The sequence below is a fragment of the Dermacentor silvarum genome, chromosome 1, assembly GCF_013339745.2.
Source record: "Dermacentor silvarum isolate Dsil-2018 chromosome 1, BIME_Dsil_1.4, whole genome shotgun sequence".
Classification (NCBI taxonomy): Eukaryota; Metazoa; Arthropoda; class Arachnida; order Ixodida; family Ixodidae; genus Dermacentor; species Dermacentor silvarum.
In genome coordinates, this window is record NC_051154.1 from 149,997,322 (window position 1) to 150,021,450 (window position 24,129).

General features: G+C 46.1%; 2 protein-coding genes across 7 annotated transcripts in view; one reads left to right on the forward strand and one right to left on the reverse strand.

Moving 5' to 3' along the window:
- The window catches only part of LOC119436225 (ras GTPase-activating protein raskol-like), a 379,883-nt gene that overhangs the window by 74,493 nt on the left and 281,261 nt on the right, over positions 1–24,129 (forward strand). For all 6 annotated transcript variants that reach the window (XR_007463548.1, XR_007463546.1, XM_037703015.2 and 3 more), the window contains 3 exons: positions 59–210; positions 11,360–11,435; positions 22,180–22,270. Coding sequence is in view for 4 of the 6 variants with exons in the window: in XM_037703015.2 (XP_037558943.1) it covers positions 59–210; positions 11,360–11,435; positions 22,180–22,270 (319 nt within the window). In the remaining 2 variants the exon portion in view is untranslated. The remainder of the gene's footprint in view (positions 1–58; positions 211–11,359; positions 11,436–22,179; positions 22,271–24,129) is intronic.
- The window catches only part of LOC119436231 (prolyl 4-hydroxylase subunit alpha-1), a 404,330-nt gene that overhangs the window by 55,553 nt on the left and 324,648 nt on the right, over positions 1–24,129 (reverse strand). The gene's annotated exons all lie outside the window — the stretch shown is intronic.

Genomic DNA, 24,129 nt, shown 5'->3' on the forward strand with positions numbered 1-24,129 from the left:
CAAATTCAAACCGTGAAGAATAGAGAAATATTGAGCAAATACTTGTTTTCTGGTCTAGGGACCTTCGCATGCTATTTCATGGCTACCGCCAACGACTTGGAGGTAGTACTCACGAAGAGGAGCTTTGTGACAACCTTATCAGCGGTTCCATCTTTCTGCGGTGCCTGTGTCCTGCCATTCTGTCACCAAGTCTTTTTGGCCTTGCACCAGGTGAGCCATTCAGAAGCAGTGTTTTGGCTTCCACAAGTTATATGCAATTTTCATATTCCTGTCGTGCTTGTATTGCCATACAATGTGAAGGTGAAAAGACTTGCATCTTTTCTTATTGCCAGTCTTTCCGGTGATGAAATTTGTACTACTCACATCTTGTTTCTGGAGAGCTGGAGGGGTAATGTGCCCAGCTAAATGATTCACTGTGATAATACATGACAATGCAAGCATAACAAAGCCTGCAATGGATTTAACAGTGCACTGCTGTATAATGTGATGCTAAAATGACCTATTAGTACATACAAAAGCCCAAATATGTGGAGCTTGTAATGTAATGTTTGTAAAATATGTAATGGAGCATTGTTTTTAGAACAAGCAGTTCTTCAATGAAAGTTTGACATAGTGTTTATGAGAGTCTTTCTGGATATTGTGAATAGGGGGACCAATCTTAACATACAGGAAGTTAGTAAGCATGTTCCTGTAGGGCTTGTTCATGATACATTGTCACTAGTGACGTGTAAACTAGGACTGTGTGCATATTTTAAATTTTGTATAAAAATTTACTATTACAGTTGAACCCAGATATATCGAACCCACATGTAACGAAATATTGTGTATAACGAACAGCAATAAAATCTCCTTGAAAAGTTTTGCATAAAAGTTTATTTTATGTATGAATTATATATATATATTGAACCTTTTTGTGGTCCCCTTCAGATTCGATATATCCGGGTTTAACTGTATATCTTAAAAGGGTACTGAACCACCCCTCGGGCTTGGTGAAAAAACATCGTCCGCGGATAGCATACGCTCAGCCAATCTTCCAGTTGTGTGCGATGCGTGGAGCTCGCAAGCGGAGTGCAAAGTCACCTTTCTCTCAAACGCCCTCTTTTCAATAGAAGCCTCTTCTTACTGTATCTTGTAGTCTCCGGGTTCTCTCAAGCCGCCTTTGTCGTAAGGCTTAGGCTTGACGGCCAACTCCCTTGTGCTTGCCTTGTACTACCGGGGTTCGGTGGTGCAAGGACAGGCAGAAACACGACAACACACGATAGCGTAACAAGTATAAAAAGGGTTTATTGCTCCAGGGGAATTCGCGTGGAAGCAGGCTATAGAGTCGACCTCGACGTTTGTCGGGGTCGATAGTGGTCGAACGAGGTAGGGCGCGACAAAGGAGGGGAACGAGATGGTTACCTGAGCTCCATCCTTCGTCGCGGCTCGCAGTCGTCTCCTTTTCTCCGGTGTGCGCCGGTCGCGCCGATCGCGACCGCCCCGCCTCGTTGTGGGCTCGGTCCAATGAGCGCGGGGCTTCGCGCACACGTCACCGCTACGTTTGCAACCGGTTTCCAAGAGGATTGCGCCACCGCATGAAAAGCCGTTTGGCTCCCCGAACGGGAAGAGGGAACAAGGCGTCTGCTCTCCTCACTTCCGTGGCGCGCGTAAGGACGAGGGAAAATATGAACCTTCATAATTCCCACAATCTGGATGCTTGATTTCGTAATATGGCAGATTCCCATACAATGCTGCTATTGGCCAATAGCTGACATTAATCAATAAGGGTGTTTCGATCAGTTCGCTTCTTCCTACTTTTACTGTGTATATTTATTGACGAAGTTTAATAAACAGGCTGAAGTATGCAAAAATCTGCTTTCACATTTCGATAATAATTACGTGCTTCCAGAAGAATCCAACCATCGTCTGCTCATGCTCGGCCACGGCCACCTGCGTAGGAATCAAACTTTTACCACCCTGCTTATCGGTGTCGGCCGTCTGTTCTCACTAATTTCAACTATAGTTTTGAGTGCTCAACTAGACTAGAACCACGCGAAAGTCAAGGTCAGACCACAAGCATGCTTTTAACTTCAAAGGCATTTCTCCACTTCGATACAAAGGTTGTTCATGGCCCCTTTAAATATGCATATTAAATTCCAGAAATATTGAATAGTTTTTGGATTTTCAACATTATGCAGATATTTGAGGGCATTTGCGAGCACTAGCCTTCTCTCTCTCTCTCTTTTGTTATTGTTAGTTGTTTTTCTTTTTCTGAGTAGGGCTCATCAACATGGCATCATGGAGGCTTTGGGCACTGTTCATTGCTATTGCCGACCCTGCAGTAGCAGATGCAGTTTTCTTCTTGTTTGTTTGTTTGTTTCCATCTAGCCTGTGGCTGGCTGTGGGGCAAATGTGTGGGCGCAGGTCACTCGGACGGACTAAGGAATCACACAAAGACGGAGAGGAACGATCTTTAACACGGACAGCAGACAAGGGACTAGACTGTGCAATGTACTCTGTAATACAGAGTACATTACACAGGTTGTCGCGCTATTGTGGATAATCTCAGTCAGGTGCTGTAACCACTCAGTTCCAATTGCAGTAGTGGATCACCCGCCTCAGCGGTGTGGTAACGACGGCTGGGACGTAGCTCAGCCGCACGTCGCTGCGACAGTGACGGGAACCGGGGCGCAGCCCGGCCTTGGCAGGTGACGAACTGTGATGACACTGTAGGGCGACCTATCTTGGCTGCAACAGAAACCAGGGCGCAGCCCGGCCTTGACAGGGCAGGACGGCGATGGACGCCGCAGCACAGCCTGCCTCGGGAACGTCAGGAGCCAGTGCGGAGCCCGACCACGGCAGGATCCACCAGGTAGCTCGGCCTCCAAGTACAGAGAGCCGCGGCGAAAGCCTGGTTTAACAGGGTCGGGACCGGGGTCGTCAGAACGTGGCCCGTCGCTCGATCCACAGAGCCCGGCAATAGACCACCGTGCTGCCCCGCTCTGCTCAGCTTGTCGGCCCCGTCGCTCAAGCTGATCTTTCTCGGAACGCGCACCAACCACGCGCACTTCCACGCTCTTCGGCCCCGCACGCCGAACACAAGCACTGAAATGCCCGTGCATTTCACTTCTCGACCCCGCACACCGAGCACACGCATATAAAGGCCGTCCTCCTACCACACTGGCCCTGTTTTGTGTTTCGGTGCTTTGCAAACTTGGCTTGTTGCAGAAGGCACAATTAGGGGGCTGCTGTCAGCAGGCCCATTCACACGACAGAAGCCCTCGTGAGTGAAGAAGTCACATGACAGCAAATGTGCATTCACACAGGAGGGTGCAATAGCAGACAGCATAGCCAATGAACCGGGCAATTCCTGAGCCTGTCAGGCATCCAATGCCAGAATAGAGAGTACACTCATGCGAAGTCCAGCCCGCCTTTAAAAAACCCCTTCCCCTCCCCCCCCCCCTAACAGGAAGCTGGGCGATGAGGAGAGGATGCTAAATCAGAGACAAAAAACTTGCCTGCGCAATCGAACACTGTTGTTGGGTGAACCCATGCAAAAAGAGTGATGAGAGCTTTTTAGGTTTCACAGTGCGATGAATGCGATTGCATGGCGAGTGCATCATCTGACTAAGCGAACTTTTCACAACCAGGCACCCCTCCAGTTTATTTAGTCAACGTTGAGCTGGCCTGAGGCCTCACACTGGACAAAAGTGATAGAACTGCTGGTTGCACCTGCTGGTGCTACAGGAGTCTGTCACGCACATGACATAAAGCACTCACACAGTAAAGATATGGTAATTGTTCTGATGGTTCCTTTCTGAATGATGGTCATAGCGATGCAGATTCAGCTGCTTCATTTCATCTGCAGGCTATACTCTGTCTCAGAAGCTCTGTGCAGCACTGTGAAAGCTACAGGTGTCTCGACCAATGAGGAAGGCGAAAACACCAAAATGTATCCGTTTGCACTTTGTGGTCTGCTACCGATGCTCTCATCAACGTCTGCAATGTCCACGTGGCCCACAGCGTCCGTCGTTGTGCAACACTGCGCAAATACGATGCAAGAGTAGACATTTGAACTACCTTTCGCTCACACAAGCATCCGCGCTCGTATGGCTTGCAGTCTTGGCTCTTCTAAACGCAGCTTATGAGAAAAAGTATAGTGCCGCTTTTGCCTCTGTCATTTGTCATCCCTTGTGGTGCTGCAGGGCTTGTCTTGTGGTGACAAGCACACCCCATGACAACCAACTTGCAACTAAGTGCTGTTGAGTTAAAGGGCATGTTTTGCTATAGAATAATACACATTAATTATTGAGAAGCAGTGAGTGAGAATTATTCTATTTTTCCAAATTGACGAGGGTCAAATTGGCTGGCTTATGGCAGTTATGGCTTACTAGTCTGTTATCATTTGTCATGATAATTGTAAGGTTTCAGTGTGTTAAATTAAGAAGGTTGTGGTAAATAAATGTGTCTGCATTTGATTAGTATTCAATATTGGATTTGTATTAGAAATTTGAATATTTGACACAGCCTCAGTGTAAATATTAATACCTTGCTGGATTTAAATCCATTTTCCTTTTTTTTAAAAACTTGAAAGAAAAAGCCGAGTTGCTAAATAAGCATATACAAAAAATATCCTGAGTTCAAGAAAACTACCAAAATATGCTTGGTCCCGTCTCTCTACAATAAATGTCTTCTTAGGAAGATTGGTTGGTAGCTTGATTTAGAATTGAACTTCTTGCTGCTAACATTGGTGCTATAACACTTGGTAATTGCTTTTGAATTAATGTTATCAAAATTACATGAAATGCGAAAGCCTAACCCGCCATGGTGGCTTAGCTGCTATGGCATGGCGCTGCTAAGCATGGTTGTGGGATCAAATCCTGGCTGCTGTGGCCGCATGTCAATGGGCATGTGTACTGTGCATTGGGTGCATATTAAATAACCCCAGGAACCCCAGAACGTGAATGTTTAAGCGTGAGCTGTGGTGCGGGCTAGGCGATGCGGGCTAAGCAATGCCAATCTTGAGCTCGCCGAATCGCTTTGTGGTCTGAAGGTCCTGCTTCCTCCATAGCAATTCAATGTAAAGGATGTTTTATAGCGTTCTGGTTTAAAGCATTGTGCTGCTATCCGATGCTTGAGTGCTCATCCGCTTTTTAAGCATACACTTGCGCAGTGAGGCGTGCAGTGGGGTGCACAGCTTGCGCGGTGGCAGAGGTATTCATTATTTGGAGCCTATTCCTTTCCGCGAATTCTACCAACATCTCTCCTCCAGTTTTCCTAGAATCGATGCCATAGTTGCCAATTGCTTGCTCGCCAGCCTGCTTTTTTCCCACTTTTGGATTGAACTCGCCCATGACTACTGTATACTGAGTTTGCACCTTTCTCATTGCTAATTCAACATCTTCATAAAACTGTTCTATTTCTTCATCATCGTGACTGGAGGTTGGGTCGTAGGCTTGTACTACTATCATTCTATACCTCCTATTAAGCTTTATTACGACTGCTACCCTCTCATTAATGCTGTAGAATTCATCAACGTTGCCCGCTATGTTCTTATGGACTAGAAATCCTACCCCGAATTCTCTTATCTGGAAGACCTCTGTAGCAGAGGACATGGCCGTTAGTACTGTATAAGCCTCACCAGTTCTTCTAACCTCACTAAGGCCAATAATATCCCAGGCAATACCTGATAATTCTTCAAATAGCCCTGCTAAACTAGCCTCACTCGATAGGGTGCGAGTGTTGGAACGTTGCCATGTTCAGTTTCCAGTGGCGGCCTTTCCGGACCCAGAGATTCTTAGCACCCTCTGCCGCGTCGCAGGTCTGACCGCCGCATTGGTCAGGTGCTCTGCAGCCGCTGGGGACTGAGGGCCATGGGTAAATTGTAGGAGTCATGAGGGAGGTAGTGGCCGAATACTGCACCAGGGAGGCCAATTCCTGTTCTGGTGAGGGAGTGACTTTGTTGAAGCTTAGTGGGCCTTCCTAATTTGGTTGCACCTTGTGTAGTATAGCCTCACTAGCTCTGGGCGATATTTTTGTTTTGCTGCTTTTTTTTTTCTTTTTTCTTTTTGCCGGTTCAGGCGCCACTCTATGCCTGAAAATGTAGTGGACTGGGAAAAAAAAAAAACGAACCGAACACTACATGTCTGTGCATACAACACCAAAATCCTCAAACTTAACTGCAGAATGACCCTAAATCATTGTGAATTGAAATGACATATGTTCGTACTCCACATCCATTATTAACACACGTAATAGTGCCACTGAGAGCGTTGACTTTACAGATGTACTATCAGACTCGCTTTCATTTTGCGGTCAAAACTCCTGCGTGCGATTCACGCATTAAAGAAACAAAAAAACTTCCGCAAATTACGTGTTCAAGACTACAGGAAGATTTGCGCTTATGTTTAAGTACTTCCACGCACTAAATGAAACTCAAATGCAGCGTCTTCTAGGTACACGTGCGAGACACGCACAGCCTTAGACATACCCTTACATAATACGTTGAAGGGAAAAGAAATCTGTAGAGTATACCATTACTAAAAGCGATCCGCGCAGCCCGTTTCTAAGGCGCGGTACTCTACGTGCGTGCGGGAACAACCATCCAGCAATTTCTACAAGTCAGCTGAAGTAGACTGCAAAATAACCAGTATCCAACCTGATACAGCGTTATTTTCTGAACTCGCAAAATCCGAAAAGAAAGTCTTAGTTTAACAGAAACACACGAACTATCTACATATCTCCTAGAAAAAAAAAATGCTGACGCTATCCTTTCTTGAGCGTTCAGCTGTCACGTTTTCCTGAGCTACGTAGGGTTCGGGCAAATAAGGCAACAAGCGGGTCAACTCAACAACGTTTATTGCTGTGGGCAATAAAACACACTTGCAGAGGGAAGTCCGCTCTGTATAATAAGTAATAAAATAGGCTTGCCTCGTCGCGTGTGCCTCGTTGCGTTTGGATGCAGCGGGTATATCCGTATGGGCAGGTAGGTGTAGCGAGGTCAGAGGGCCCCGGGGGTCTCTCGGTCGCGCTCTTTTATACCTTTTTACCTTTTCGTGAGGGGAATGTCCTCCTCGCCCGTCAGGATACTTTCCCTCTTCCTGCGCGAGCACGCGCGTCGCGAGAGGCGAGCGAGAACTGGGAGAGGGCAAAGTGCATCTCTCCCATGTCCGCCCGGCTCCCGCTGCGCGTGCACGAGCAGATGTCTGTCGGGCTCACGCCGAGTGCGCTACGTGCGCAATCGACGGCAGGCGCCCGCGGGAGAAGGTGGCGGCGTATGCTCCCCACAAACTATATGCCACACCTTCAGACCACAATGTTTTTAGCGCCCGTTAATCGACGTGTCGATAACTCGAAACTATGCCGCTCCATGACGCTGCCCCCCACTTTCAGAATATTATAACATAATATTCACTTCACGAGTGGCATTCTCAGTGAAAAAAAAACAGAACATTACACGTTTATGCATACAACACCAAAATCCTCCAACTTATCTGCAAGATGACCCTAAATAATTGATAATTGAAATGTCATATGTTCGTACTCTACATCCGTTATTAACGCACGTAATACCGCCTTGTAATACCGTAATACCGTAATACCGCCTGAGCGCCTTGTTGACTTCACGGATGTATTATCAGACTCGCTCTCATTTTGTGGTCAAAGCTCTTGCGTGTGACTCGCGCATTAAAGAAACAAAAACTTCCGTAAATTACGCGTTCAAGACTACAGGAAGATTCGCGCTTATTTATAAGTACTTCCATGCACTAAATGAAACTCAAATGCTGCCGTCTTCTAGGTACACGTGCAAGACACGCACAGCCTTGGACATACCCTTACATAATACGTCGAAGAGAAAAGAAATCTTTAGAGCATACCATCACTAAAAGCGATCCGCGCAGCCCGTTTCAAAGGCCCGGTACTCTCTACGCGCGTGTGGGAACAACCATCCAGCAATTTCTAAAATCAGCTGAAGTAGACTGCAGAATAACCAGTATCTAACCTGATACAGCGCTATTTTCAGAACTCGCGAAATCTGAAAAGAAAGTCATAGTTTAACGGAAACTCGTGCGAACTATCTACATATCTCTGCAAAAAAACCACTGATGCTATCCTTTCTCGAGCGTTCAGCTGTCGCGTTTTCTTGAAAGCAAACATCAAAATAACTCAAATTTATCTGCCTCTACCACGATCAGAAGAGACCAACACTGCCCTCGGCCCTCTGCCTAACAGAACGTTCCTAAAACTCAAAGTTGTTCCAAAGTATCCTCAGAGAAATGAATAATAATGAATGCAACTTACCAAACGTGCCTCAAAAGAAAAGCACTACGATCAAACAAAACATTCACGAACTCGCGCAGAAGCGTTGCTCATCAACTGGCGCAACTTGCGCATGAGTTCCTAAACTATAGGCCGCTGATCAGCACAGAAGCAACAGCGGCCACCGGCCATACGGAATCGGCATTTTTATCATTATCATCATTATGTTTTATTTACTTTTACGTAGGACTAAAGAGAGCCTGCAAAACCTAGGACGATAAATAAATCTGCCCAGTTGCTAGACAGGACTGTCATGAACAAAGCGGGATATTTATTGTCCCTACTCATGCCACTTAAAATATTGCTCACAATGTTGCCTACCTTTTTCCTTTAGCATTTTGAAATCCTCTTTACTCTTCATGTTTACTATGATGGTCAATGAAAGACTCTATTGGCTAGAATTTTTTTAATGTCAAAACTTAGCAGTACCTCTAGCAAGAGCAGAAATGTCCTCAGCAAAGCTATAGTCAGATACAAGTCAAGAGAAATGCAGCTTTTCCCCGTCAAGGACCCCCTTCCAGCCAATGGTGTTGCTGCGTCAACATGACATTGCGGCTGACTGCCTTACACCTACGAGTAGCGCCGTTAGAGCCAGGTTTCTCCGAGTGCTTCCGCACGCCCAAGTAGTTCCGAAGGATTCCTTTATTTTGACCGTAAATAAAATGTTACCTCAAATTCTTTATCTGTCCGTTACAATACAAGAGGTGAAAGAGCTTATTTGTCAATTGGAGTAGTGTGTTGAAGAAAAAAAAGCAATGGAGCTCAAAATATGATCTATGCTGGGGCAGTGCAATAGAAGAAAAACAAGCTTTTTTTTTCCTTGCTTTTTAGTTTCGAACATCCACGCATTTATTGCTGGAAGTTACCAACATTTTGCAGCAAAATAAGCCTTACTTAAGAATGAATTACCTCTGCAACTTTGTGACGGTGAATTTATGCTCTTCCGGGTTTTCTCTTAACCACTTGCTTGGTTCTGCCTGCGCCTCCTCGGGTTTTGCGCATTGCGGGCTCTCTCTTCCGCCATGGATACCGACGAGGGGACATCGGAATGTTCTTCATCGTTCTCGACTGAGAACTGTGTTGCGTTACCATCCACACCACGCAGGTGGTACAAGAAAAACGAAAGCGGCCATGTCATCTGCAGCTGTGGATGGGAGATGATCAGGAATGCATACGTTCGCTTGCGGCATTTACACCCAGAGCACAGCGTGGGAGAAACATTCACGACAGTGAGTGACCTTCTTGGAATCAGCCCGAGTTTAGTGATGGCCATGAAGAATGAGGTGAAGGAAAATGATGGAAATGTTGCGACGCCCTCCCAAAAGCGCCCGAAAAGCGCTGGCAAGAGACGACGCATACAAGTGTACGATGATTTCACGAAGTGCGCATTGTGGTCTTGCGTGCATGGCTTGTTACACCGCAGTGAGATCTCGACAGTGAAGACAATTGCCGCTAATTTCAGCGCTAGCAGCGATGTTACTCCCCTGAAGCCATGGACTGTGCGCCGCCTGCTCCATGAAATCTGGTTCAGGAGTGAGAAGAGGGGCCGGAACTCGCTACTGATCAAGCGGTACGACATCGTCGCTTGGCAGTAGAGGTACTTGTCTGACATCGCCAGGTACAGGAAGATCGAAAAATCTTTACCTGCATGAAACCTAGGTGAATGATGACGATCGCTCTGTAGCACACAGCATTTTGAATCGCCGATGAACGGCGCAAATATCCCAGTAACTGCAGTGGCGGTTGCTTCCTGACGGCGCCGAGCGTTGACGCAGTAGGCGAAATGCCAGAGCGATCGTCGTTACCGAGCGTGTTAGAAACACTGCACACAACACACAAGCAAAGCTTCTCACGGAATTCACCTTGGGATATAACTGAACGGCACTAAAGTCAGCTTGAAAGAGCACAGCGAACAGCGGAGGTGGCCATTTTGATAATAGTCTGTAATCGCGGAAGTTTTCTTTCGCGACCAGGGCGCGAAGGCGGTCAGCCGCGATGTCACGTTCACACAGCAACATTCTTCGCTGGAAGGGGGTCCTTTAACGGGAAAAAGCTGCCTTTTTCTTGACTTATATCGGACTATAGTACTGTTTAGTGGAGTTCTGCTAAATAAAAATTGTAAATGTCCATCTCAAAAAGTGCAGTGAAGGAGTTCAGTTTTGCATTTCCAGTGAGTGACAATCCTCTCGAGTTGTGCTGCCTCCTCCAGAGTAGGCATTGCTGCCATACAGAGGCTAGCCTTTTTCTTTGTCCTGTGCATTTGCATACTTCAATGTCTTTTCTGTGTACCGGGTAATTATGTGCAAGCATTGTGGAATTCTCTCAGCACAGGCTGATGTGTTGTTCCCCAAATTGGTTGCTTGGTGGTTCCCCAAATTGGGTCAGTCATGTTAGTAGGATGGTTTACCTATGCTTCACTGGGCCATGTTTTTATTCTTGGTTGAGTGAAACAAAAATAAAATTAAGAATGTGGTGTGTTGACCATTGCATATAACTGTAACCGTGTGCTTCATTCAAAATGAATGCAAATGTGCCACTAAATGGCACAGAGGCCTGAGAAAATAAAATGGAGAAATTTCACCTTTGGTAAGGCAGAGGTGTTACTGGGAAACAATCTGGTGGCACTGGTAAACAATACCATGGCCGCCAGGATCATGTGGCACAGAGCAAGCCCTCCATCGCTACGCCAAATTTCAGCAACCAGACCAATACCAAAGCTCAGTTAAATGATGAGCAGTGCATTGCAGGCATCCCTCTGCATGCGCACAGCTGCCACAGCAGTGCCATGTTGGCTCAGTTGCACAACAGTTTAAATGTCAAAAATAGGGGAATGCCACTTAATTTAAAGGGGCAGCATTTTATTTCTGTTTATACAAGACCCATTCAAAAACCTTTTGTAGGATAAGATTCAGGAAGGGATGTGCTTTTATTTGACGAGACACATTTTGAATTCTTTATTAAAAAATGTTGGGTTCCTTTAGTTCTAAAGTGGATGTTGCCAAAGTGGCTGATTGTTGTAGGTGGATTACACTGCATTAGTTTTTCAATTTGTGTTTTGCAGAATATCCGGATGAACGAGCTGCTCGCAGTCTGACGTTGATTGCAAAGACAATCCAAACTCTCGCAAACTTCACAAGGCAAGTTTTCATTCTAGATGGCACCTGTTGTCAAACACTGAAAAGCAAATGTGTTTCATTAATCGGTCTTCAAAACAGGCAGATTTAGTCTCACTTCAAATGTCTCTCGGTGTTGCTGCCATTCATAGGTAGTCACAATTAATGGAACTTCCAGCGATACTGGTCGTTGAAACTTACTTAACTCAATTAAGCATGTAACCTCACCAACAGAGCTTCAGTAGTAAAAGAAAATGTAGTTAACACTTTCCTGTCTGCGGGAAAATATGCAGTTTTTGGGTACTCTAGTAAACAATTATTTTACTGCTACAGCAAATGCTTGATATTAGAATGTATGGTATCAATGTGTAGAAGAATGAATGTGCTTTTTAATGGTATTATTTTCAAGCAAAGATTTATTGGCAATTCCTTGAAAAAAAAGTCAATAAAAAAAATTTGCAGCAAAAACGAGAAAAATTTGTGAAAACAACGATGCTGCTTTGCACCAAGAGAACATAAAAAAATTCCGAAATATACATTTTGAACAAAAAGGCTATATACAGCATTCCTGTAAATATAAGCTTTCTATCTGTAGAAGGTCTTTACATACAAAAGAAAACGTTAGCTCTTGTGGCTATCGTGCCACCACGCAAAGCAGTTGCTAATGTGATGAAACACAAGTTCGCGGAGCATGTCTCAGAAAACTTGCGTTTTTTGTTCTACTTTTCATTCTTCATAGCATAATTTGAAGTTTCTCTATCTTTCTATCTTCTGTGGCTTGTGCTGTTGATTTTTAGGGGCACTTTTAGCGGTTTCTGTATCTTTCTATCTTCTGTGGCTTGTGCTGTTGATCTTTAGGGGCACTTTTAGCGGGAACAGCAGGAGGAACATTGGGGTCTGGATATGTTGCACATCAAGTCCTAGAGCTGTTCCACCAGTTCTAGCCGGAATGCGAATTGATCGAAGTGCAACCCTATGTATCCGTGCATGTTTATTGGGGTGTTGCATATCCCCGTAATTATGTCTGCTGTGAGGAACAGCATGAAGAAATCAGCAGGTCTTACGAACCGTCGTGCAGCACTGCGTAGCGCAATGCCACTCTTTGCGCCGCCGCCGGCAAGTGGTCCTGCCCAAACGACGTTGACACCCTGCAGATGAAAACTGTGACCTTTAGAACACACCGGATGTCTTTCAATCTGAGCGCGGCAGTGACAAAACGGTTTGGGGTAGTAGAAAGCAAAACATACTGGCGGATACCTGTTGACGTTCCGGGCTATTTGACGCACTATTTGAGGCACGGGCAGGAAAGTGTTAAGCCACCAAAAAGTGGTATCTCATGTCTGTCAAGTCTAATGCACACTGCTGTCTTGCCTCCTTTTATTTTTATCACACCGATTTTTATCTTTCTTTTTACATCTTTTACTTCACCAACACAACTCAAAATCTTCTTTACACGGCGCGTACATGATTATATAATTAGAACTGGTAATTATTAGATAATTATTATGGTATATTATTAATACCATAATTATTATGGTAAATAATTATTATGGCATATAATTAGAACTTAACGAAAATTCAATTTTATTACTGCTTTTACAAGTGCCATTCAAGTCTCAATAAAACGAGCACGAATATAAAAGTACTGAATATAATAAAATCACTCTAAAGGTTAATTGGCCATGCTTTATTTCAATGAGTATTCTACGACTACAGTAAAATCTCATTACTATGAACACCACATTAACGAACTTTTCAGATTAATGAACTTTTCAGAAATCCCCTGCTGACTTCTTATAGTTTCAGTGTAAAAATATTTCAGTACTACGAGCTTCAGAATACGGAACTTTTCAGAATAACGCTCGTTATTCAGTTTCTGTGTCATGTTAACAATGCCTCAGTACTACGAACTCATATTCCAAAATCTGGGATTCTTAGATTTCCGTGTATCCAGTCGTGACAGCTGAAACAGGAGGCTAGCAGACGACAAGGCGCAGAAAGTGGACGCCGTGGCGCACAGGTTCAGAAAACCTGAGACAGCACCTGAGGATAAAAAGAAAACAAAAACTACGCTGGCATGCAGCATTGGCGCGTCGGAAAGCGGGGCGGCCACCTCTCGAAAGGCCATTGCCCACGATTATCACTCCACGAGTTCCAAAAAAGACTCGAAAGCAGCGCGACGATCACGCGAATCGGTGACAGCGGCATGTCACAAGGGAAGTGGCTGTTAGCCATGCGCTTATACAGGTTCTTTCACACACGCCTTTTCCGTACCACCCAACCCTCAGATGACACGCCGGCAGGCGTTGCAGTGGATCCGTCTCTGGTTTAGGACAGCGCCCTTGCGCTCTACAGTGGCCCAGTGTGCCCGAAGTCCCCGCGTGGACAGATATTCCAACAGTTCAGCTCAGTAGAGCAGCGGGACCAGCGGAGCCAGAAGGCACGCATCGGGCCGAGAGCCAACTGCGACGTCTTCGTGGATAGCTCATATGGTGACTACTTATGAACTGATAAGTTAATGGGTGGAAAGTTTAATTTCGGGGCTTTCACTATAATTACTTTTCAGAATAACGGAACATTTTACCGCGGTCCCCTGAAGTTCGTTATATCGAGATTTCACTGTATAACAATACTGAAAATGCAATATTCAAGACAATATTTGTTACAGTAAAAATACTATTTGCTCACAACTCAAAGTATGTATTCTGGTAGCAAAAATGACAACCACTCAGCTAGGGTGTGGAGCACCTGAGAGAGAGACAACAAGACATCGTTCCAGCACCGGAGCTCAAACTAAAATACAGTAAAAGCTCGATGATACGAATCTCACGGGGTCAGGAAAAATATTCGTATTAGCCGAAATTCGTATCATCGAAACACAATTAAAACTACTGTCGAATCTCGATAATTCGAACTCGAAGAGGCCCGAAAATTTGTTCGAATTAAAAGGACGTATTTTTGAAGTATTCATGCACCATAGCACGATGCACGAACGGTGCGAGTCGTGAAATATTGCGGCGCGCAAGCGCATAGCAAGCACAGGCCACGAAACTGCCCACGCCGGCTAACGGTCGCTTCCCGATAACGACAGAAAACGAAGCTTCAGGGAGCGAGCGGGCGGCGCCGGCACACGGGTACGCGCGGAGACCGTCGAAGGTGAGGGAGGAGGGCGGCATGGAAGCGGATTTGACCGCGTTAACTCCGCCGCTTCGGTGGCTCCCCTTGCCCTCCCTCTCAACTCCCTCGTAGCTCTCTCACCTTCGACTCCGTGTGCACATCTCCGTGCTCGCCCGCCGCCGTGCTGGCGCCAGCTTATTTTAGCCGCCCCCTGAAGTTTCGTTTTCTGCCGTTATCGGGAAGCGAGCGTTTGCGGGCGTGGCAGTTTCGTTGGCCCGACTGTGCCTCCGCCGCTGCTTCCCTCTGCGCTGCTGCCGCAGCGTGCAAGGTCAACATGTGACTAGAAAATAGAGAAGGGTTCACTGCCATTTTATCCGCATGGCTGAGACGTCGGCACTAGTGTGTGCTAGAATACGGTTGTCTAGAACACTCTAGTCAGCACGTACACGCTTGTTCCGGCGCGATGCAGAAACGGCGACCTTGCAATTTGAGAGAGGGTGAAATTTCCGACGCGGGTTCTTTTTTATTTTTTTTCTCCGTTCCTTCGCGCGCGGCATTGAGGGGGGTCTCCTGAGTTTTTGCTCTATGGCGGTGTCGGAGCAATGCCGGTCGGAGGCGCCGCCGCGTGATTTGGCGCGCTGCTAAGAGCATTGTCGGTGCGCGGTATGTTCGAAATAAGCGTGTTCGAATTGACGTTGAACGAAAGCACGTTTTTCATGATAGTCTCGCTGTGCAACAATTGTGCTCAGTGTTGACGTTGCGAGGCCTAGCTCCTTAGCCAACTCCGTCCGCATCCTCTTGGGATCCTCATCGACCTTTCGAAGAATGTCTAATTTCTCTTTAAAGGAGAATGCTTTCCGCTTGGGAGACATAGCTCGCTGCGACTAGGCAAAATGGCACAAACACGAAGTACGCGGCCCAAAGCGCAGCAGCCACTCCATCTGACGGCTTGCAGAAAAGGAGGAAAAGTACAAAAACACCAAAAGCGCCACCGCTTCAAACTCTTCGCGCCCAGTCGCGGAGTCCGCGCTGTCCGGCGCCGCGCCTCCGCACCAAAAGAGGACGCAAGAAAGCGCGTGACTGCGCGCTGTTCTCTTTCGCGGCCGTCGGTGGGGCGGCGTTTATTCGTATCAACCGACGTAGGCTGAAAATCGATTCGTAAGAACCGTTCTCTAGCACGTTGCAAAGTAATGGGGCTCGGCCGGGACCACAGAAAAATTTGTATCATCCGGAAATTCGTATTAGCCGTGATCGTATCATCGAGCTTTTACTTAATCTTTTATTTTTTCGGTTCCCAGCCAACTAAGCTCCCGCGCCGTTCGTTGCCTCGCCTGACCTCGTCTTCTTTCCTAGGGCGATGGCGTCGATGTCGCTGGCGCTACAAGAGCAACTTGAAAAAGCACATTCTGGATGCGCATATGTGTCTTAGCCAATGCCTTGACTTGGCTGACCTGCAGCCAGCAAGCTAATATGCCGATCGGGTTTGATCACACCAATCATAGGTTGTGTATTAACAGTGCATAGCACATTTTCAATTTAGCACTCACATGCCATTTGTTGGCATGGCAAGCTGCCAACAAGCCATCAAAATTGACAAGAGACCCTTTGCTGGCCCATCAGAGGCATCATGCATGTCTTTCACATAGATCTGATCATGATTTTCTCTCCCCTTTGCTGTTTGTGTTGCTGCGCATCTGTTTCCCACCGCCTGGTCCCACTACTCACTCCAGCACTGACTCTGCCTTCTCTGTCACTCCTTTCTTTCTGCCTCACGAGGAGCCAGTGGCGTAGCCAGAAATTTTGTTTGGGGGGGGGGGGCTCACGTTGCAGTGCGGCCTTCTCCTTATAGAATGTGTCGAGGGATCAAATACATGAATAATAACTGCATTGCCAATGCCATTGTATGTTAGATGCTGCAAATGAATTATTGAACACTACGCACTGTCAAGTAAAATATGTATTTTTTCATAAAAGAATATATTCGTATGGCCCAAAAACTGTGGCAGAAATAACTGATACCAATGCTTCCGCAAATTTTATTTGTATATTTAATAAGTTAAAAAAATATCACACGAACCTTAAAGAACTATATCAGTTCAAAACCAGCAAAGCAGTGCATGCAGCTGATATGAAAAACATAAATGCCATGAAATGAACAAGTTGAGGACAAATATTTTGATGAACCTTTGTCATTCAAAAACCTTGTTAACATTTTTGTACATATGCAACGGCCAGGGAAAAACCTCAATGACGCTGTCTTTCATTGCAATAGATTGTGCAGGAGCAGCTGTTACCGGTTGTGTATTGTAATTATACTGATATTATAGTCGCAACAGTCAGTACACATAAAAAGCAGGAGTTCTGCAAAATATACATTAGAAATGCGAAGATAGAATGGAATATACAAATACGAAGATACAACTTGATAAAGGGCAAAAAAGTGTCACCGGAAATAAAGTTCACTGCTTGTATACACAAAACCTCGTAACAGGATATTTAAATATACGTATAAGTCTCCAATAAATCTACGTATTTAAGCAAACGTCACTGTATATAATGCGTCAAACAAGGCAAATAAACATGTTGCGCAGTCACGGATAGTAAACTTTACGCATAGAAAGACAGACGATCCAGGCAAGAACAAAACTATGATCGCAGAAATCGTGATATGTACTTGGGCCATGTGGCGGTTGCGACAGTACCATATGAGATGAATAGAGGAATAATGCAGAAATCAGTACGAAAATGTGTAATTTAACTGCCTGCAGAGCGGCAACAAATATTCTGCACCCAAAATTAAAGAAGGGTATTGCTTCGGAGCAAAAAAAGAAGTAAAAGCAGGTAGCTAAAAAAGAAAGTTGGGAGGACACTTCAGCTTCGCTTTTAAGAGTGGAACGCGATAGCATTCAAAGATCCCTGACTGCTACTCATGGTTCCGAACGACTGCAGCTTATGCAACCGTAATGGTTGCTGGCAAACACTGGCGGCCAACGCTATGCACATAGGCGAGCTTTCTGGTGGAAACACTGCCTCTTGTGTGGGCCGATCCCGGAGATAGTGCACAACCGCGCCAAAGAAATTACATCATTTTCAGGTTTCCGTATTTGTTTCGCACTTTTAATATTTCAGTCTGAGCAGATTTAACATAAAAGGCATGCGCTGTGGGTGTTTTGTTTCATGACATTTGTTTGTGGATTGTCATTCTCAAAATTCCGAGGAATAGCTTTGCCAAGAATGCAAGACAAGTTATATGAGCAACATTAATGATAGAATAGTGTGGCATACCTAAACGTGGTTGGAGCTGATTTTCTCGGCCGCGGGCGCCAATGCCGGATTTTCTATGACACGGGGCCCTAAACGCTATCGCGTTAAATGAAAAGGCCAAACGAAAGCCACAGATGATTCGGCAAGTTGAACTACCCAATATCCGAGTGTGTTTGTTGGGAAACACCGCTTGGGCAGGGCTTTCAATGAGCAAGGTTGGTCAAAATTGGTTATTGATGTCCTTGTAATTTTCGTATTTGCATGATAATTTTGATCATGATCCTAACTTTTAGAATAAACGGCAAAAATTTCTGCGGTTTTGAAGGCTAATGAACAGTCATATGTTTTCATAATTACGCGTTTATGGACCTGAAGGAACAGAGCTTTTTATTTGCATTGATTTTTGGTGCTTCGCTGTCCAGAGGACAAACTTCACTCCGCGGAGAAGTTTAGCGAAGCGGTCAATGACTTCGAACACGTTGATGCCGACGTCTCTGTGGGCGTATAAAAGCGCCAGCCGAACTTTGCGTTCCTCAGACATTGAGAGCGCAAGTATAACTTTTAGTAATCTCATGTTAAAAAATATTCTCTGCGCTGGCAGTGGCCACTGGAAGGGTGACTAGAATCTGCAGCAGTTTGTACACATTTACATATAACCTGCAGTCGCAATGAGAGAGGGCATCTATTACGGTGCTAAAACCTAAAAACGCTCCTTCGATATCGTTGGCATCCTTGTTTAGGTACCTTGCACAAACAGTATAAACTGTTCGATTCCAGCAATATCCATCGCTGTTCGATCCCAGCAATATCCGTCGGCAAGTATGGAGAAGCAGCCTCCAGCGTTTACTTTTGCATCTAGGCTTTCTTTGATAATTTCACCACAAATTTCTATAATTTGGTTTTGTACATCTGGGCTTAAATACGAGACATTACTGGGGCAACTTTCCAAATGGTTTTTCAGATACGTATCTCCACAATCAGCTCACATGCGAAAAAGCACTCTGAAAATACCAGTATCTTTAGCGGGGGCATTGCTTAAATCCGTAGGACCACTGTCCCTATGGCCACGGAGAGCCAAACCTTGTCGCCCGCAGAACAGAACTGCCTCAAAATATGCCATTAACTTTTTTCTGTTTTCTCTTATTTTACTTTGCCTGCCCTGGTCCAGCTGACCGATCACATTGGACGCGCTTCCTGAAAATGCTCGGAGAAAATTATCAGATGCCAGCTGACAGTCACGGTGATATTTAGTATTTTTCGTGTGTGTGGTAGATGCGAGCGCCTGCTTCCATTTCTAGAACGGCTTGGACACGAGGGCTCCAGTGCACGCATGTTGGCCCAAGTATGTAAGAACATAAAACCCATAAAGTTCCAGAATTGAAAATCTAAAGTACGCCTTTGCGTCATCTTTGGCACCTTTCGCGTTAAAAGTTAGAGAACTTTATATGTACCCATAAAGTTTCGAAATTGAAATCCATGTGCTTCGTAGATTCCGCGGCCGCTGCGAGATGCCGCAATGCGCCAGCTCGCTATCGAAAAGCCCTTGAAAGTTTGTGCTCGGATGGGGCTCCTTGCGTTATGTGACTCCAGGTGCAAGGGTGTTCCCACGAAATCCAGCCCGAGTTTGCAATGTTCGTGCCGAAATGTCTTTTCGAGCGTGAAAAAGACATTGTACACAAAATTCAGAATGATTCCCTACGCCGGTGGTTGTTATGGTCGGCAGTGCGCTACTGGGCTCCCCCCCTGGCTACACCAGTGCGAGGAGCCCAGTAGTGCACCCAGGATCTCTGACAGGGGAGGGGGGTTAAATTTTTTTTTTGGGGGGGGGGGGGGAGCATACAGTTTAAATAATGTGCAATTTCCTTGCTTTAGCCAGAGGAATTCAACAGCAAATAATGCCTAAAAATAATAATGACACCAAGGATGATGACGATGTGAATGAATAAATACAGAAGTATGATAGAGTGTTCTTGTTAATCAGGAAAATTCGACCTCAAGCCACCTCCTGAATTGTTATGACAATGTGCACAGAGCACTGAAGGTTCATGTTGGATGGACTGATGGGGCTGGACGCGTAGGGGGGGCGTCAATGTGCAGCTGGGGGAGCCTACCTCCTTAGTCGGTACTCAAAATACATGGATGTCTTGAATTTTGCACCCATTAAGTATTCTGTGCAGTGGTAAACTATTACAAGATTACTGGCATGAATATTGTAGGGAACATCTGTGATACAACATAAGGCCTTATTTTGTATCCTGTGCAGGGTAGTGATGTTCGAAAGTGTTGTGCCTTAGACGAAATGGCAATAGTTTATACAGTAGACTTGCATTAATTCGACCTCATGTAATGAAGTTTTTTGGTCAATTTGATCTGGACTGAAGATCTTGGCCAGCGCCTACACATTTCTACGGTTGTAGGCTCTAGTTTTATTGCGATAGCAATTATATGGACACCCCAAAGCAGATTTCTGCCGTCTGCGTCACCGTCGCCGTGACGTTCTGTATGACGTCAATGGAGATGAAATCGTCACTGCATGCCGCCGAGCGCTGTATGTGCGAGTGAAAGGGCACAAGGGACGCGCGCTTTCACGGGGAGTGAACCCACGACGGAGAACAAACGCGCGTTCTGCGCCGTGCTCCCTTAAGGGCTACAGAAGTAGGCGTCTCTTTCCTCCTTTACAATCACCATATATGTAGAGCAAACGCACCTTCTTCCAACGCGCGAAAGGCCGTTGGGGGGGGGGGGGGGGAGGGAGGAGGGAAGGGAGGTGACGTTTAGCTGCGGCACCAAGTGCCTATTTATATCAGAGGCTCCGGCAACAGTCACCAACGCCGCACGCATTTTGTGCGAACGTGGGCAAAACGCCGACGGCGTCAACAACAGTTCTGCATGTTGCCGGTTCTGCTGCATGTCCAAGTTTATACAGCTGATAAAACTACTATCATTACTCCGTATAGCTCTCTACAAATTTGCTATTGCAATTGATGCTTCGCCTTTCAGGTGAAACTGCGCCAACTTTTTTTTCAATCCCAAAATTAGCTTTTGTTGGATAATTCGAACTTGGCTGGTCAGCATGCATGTTCCTGACCCCAATAGTGACCCCAGTGGTGACTCCAATAGCGGCAGCTGCTGTTTTGGCGGCATTTAGGGTACAGTGAAGGGCTTGAAGACACATTGTTTCCCGTCTAATGTTTCTGTTATATGCTGAAAGACCACCGTCATGTTATATCATCCCATTTAAATATGGCAAAATCTGTTCAGTAGTTCCATTCACACTGCAGATGCAGTGCTTCCTTTGCTTGTGTTTTGAGCTTCTGCTGTGTTCACTACTTCTTGAAACTGGTGCTAGCCTCAGGATTTCGATTAAGTGTGCATGCCTTAGACACTGAATTAAATGATTGATTAGAGAATGTTGATTAACTGACTAGTTCATCCAAATTAATCCGGAGCCCTCCACTACGGCATGCCTCATAATCGGAACTCGTTTTGGCACGTAGAAACCCCACAAAGAAAGGAACTGACTAGTTCATGAGTGATTGTCATCGATTTTCTGATGTCTGCTACGACTAATATAGTGTTGCTGAAGAAAAAGAACATTGTCTCCATTGAACTGTCTGTAAAGAAAAGCTGGCTATCTTCCTTCAAGTACCATATTTTGCGGTCTATAAGTTGCACCCCCTCAAAACGACAGTTTTTCCGGAGAAAAAATACATATATAAGTTGCACCGGTGTATAAGACGCACCTGTTCATTCGGTAAGCAATTAAAAAAAATTACAGTGGCGTTTTACTTCGTGAACGCGGGTCAAGCGCGAGCGTATGGGTGCCATTCCTATATAATTGCTATAGCAATGATATACAGACACTCCAAACGCATTTCTGCCGTCGTGGTCGCCACAATGTTCCGTATAAAATCCAAGGGCGATAACATCATCCCCGCATGCCGTATGCTGTATATGTGAGTGAGAGCGAGCGACGGTGAGCCGAATCACTCACAAGGGTGGAAAGCGGGAAGGCGGCGTGGGAGGGAGAGGGAGTGACTTGTACTCTGGTAGCAACTGCGTAGGTTGCGAAGTGACGCGCACCCTATCTTGAAAGCGATCTGCAGTGTGAACGACTCCATCGTTCTCACACGGGCCTTGGCAATTCCATTGTGCGCACTGCTCGTAGCAACTGCCAGAGGAGGTGAAACCATCACGCTACGCGTGGCCATAGCATCCAATCCGATTTTGACGGCAGTTTTCCCAAGGGGGGGGGGGGGGGGACATATATAAGACGCACCGCTGAAAAATTCTGGGGAAAAAAATGCACCTTATACACCGTAAAATATGGTAGTTTGTTATTCAGCACTGTTCTGATGCTGTGATGTTGCCATGTGTTTTTGCACAGGTTTGGTGGCAAAGAGAGTTTTATGGAGTTCATGAATGACTTCGTGGAGAAGGAATGGAGCACAATGAAGACTTTTCTAAAGGTTATTTCGGTGAGTGTCTTTTACTTAATTCATAACCTACAGAATAGCTCATACCAATGCAAAAAGAGGTTTGGCACAAGCTTGCCTACTACATGTCACAGTTTTAGTAGTGCAGTCGCTGGCTGATAATTTGGACTCAGTCGGGACCACAAGTCCGAATAATCTGTAGTCCGAAAGAGTGGATTTGCCAGAATATAACTGAAGAATAAAAATGAGTTGGAGTGCATATGGTAGCTGTTACCAAATTCTGACTGGGAGCTTACCTATGTCGTTTAAAAGAAATGTATGCAACAATTGCATTCTACCAGTGCTAACTTGGAGGTTAACAAGGAAGCTCGAGAACAAGTTAAAAAAATGCAAAGAGCAATGGAATGAAAAGTTATATGTAACGTTTGTGGGTTCTTAGTGTCTCACAGGAGACAAACCACCGTGGGTTCGAGCTTAACGAGCCACAGGGCTGCGTCAGCCATCGCCTCCAGCACTGCTGCACGCCAGCTCAGGCCACAAGGGGCTACCGAGCGACGCACGCATTAACACAGTAATGCCCTGAGATAACGGAAGCCGTTTATTGAATCCGTCGGCACCAGCACTGCACAAACGCCCGCGTGGCGGGGAACCAAAGGGGTTCCCGCACCAGGACGAAAATACAGAAAACGGGCGCCTATAGCACGTCGCATCGACAGCACAGGCTCAAGCTGGGACACGCCGCTAGGAAAAAGTCCCGGCGGCTATGCTATTTGCACTGGCGATAACCAATGGATCAACTCGCGAGAGCTCGTGCAATATCCTTCGGCTTGGGCTTTCGGCAAGTGTGGCTCGGCATGGTACGACCTCGCACGAGCACTAGGCACCGCTCATTGGCTTAGCGTCAGGAAACGATCAGCACAAAGTACGCGCTTCCCGCACGGGCAACGGCACCATGCGTGAGCTCAAGTCCTAGTCACAAAGGTGTCGGCGGACGAGAGGAAAACATGTACATACTGTGCGCTGATCCCGGAGATAGGAGAGCCATGCTCAGTAACTAGCAGCCGACGCGAGGCCGCGTAGTGACATCAGCGCCCTCACCGCAAACCACCGCGTGTGGAGCGCCATCGCTGGAACCAGTTGGGAGCGGGCGGGGTTGGCGAGGGACGGCAGAACAGGTGAAGCCCGCGCAATGGCGCTGGCGCCTCCCTCAATCCCCACATCCTCTTCTCCTTAAATGCCCCCCTACCAGCCTGGTGAAACAGCTAGTAGGGGCTTATGCACCAAAGACAATTGAGTCTTTCATGCACGAGCTAAATGCTAACCTCAGCCCAGCAAGTACTCTTAACACCGAGTTCCGACATACAAAAACAATTTCATTCACTATAATAATAAAAAATATATATATATATATATATATATATATATATATACAAGAATAGTGGTAAAATAAAAAATTAAACGCTACACTCTATAATACAAGAAAATAAACGCCGCGAGATGGGGAAAGAAATATTAAAATAGTCAGCCGCTGGCGCAGGACATGTCCAAGGTGCGGAGGGGACACTGCGCGTAAAGTTCTGTGGCTAAGGGCGGTGGCCGAAGACGTAGGAGTCTCGAGGAAGGCTTGGTTGCAGGAACGGGCTCACCGTTGGTAGATCGGAGTTGTTGCTTTCGTGGTGGTGGCAGTCCCGAACTCCAGCCGGATGGGGCAGGACACTGCCAGGTCAGCTGGCCATGCCGCCGTAGCCAGGATGAAAGGGGCACCCACAACCGTGGCTGCAAGGCGTTTGCACGGCGGCGGCGGCTGCAGAGAGCCGGGCTCGGTCTGACGTCAGAGGGTCAGTGACCCCGTCCACCTTCAGTGTCCACGACGATTCGATGCAGCAGTTGGTGCGACTTCT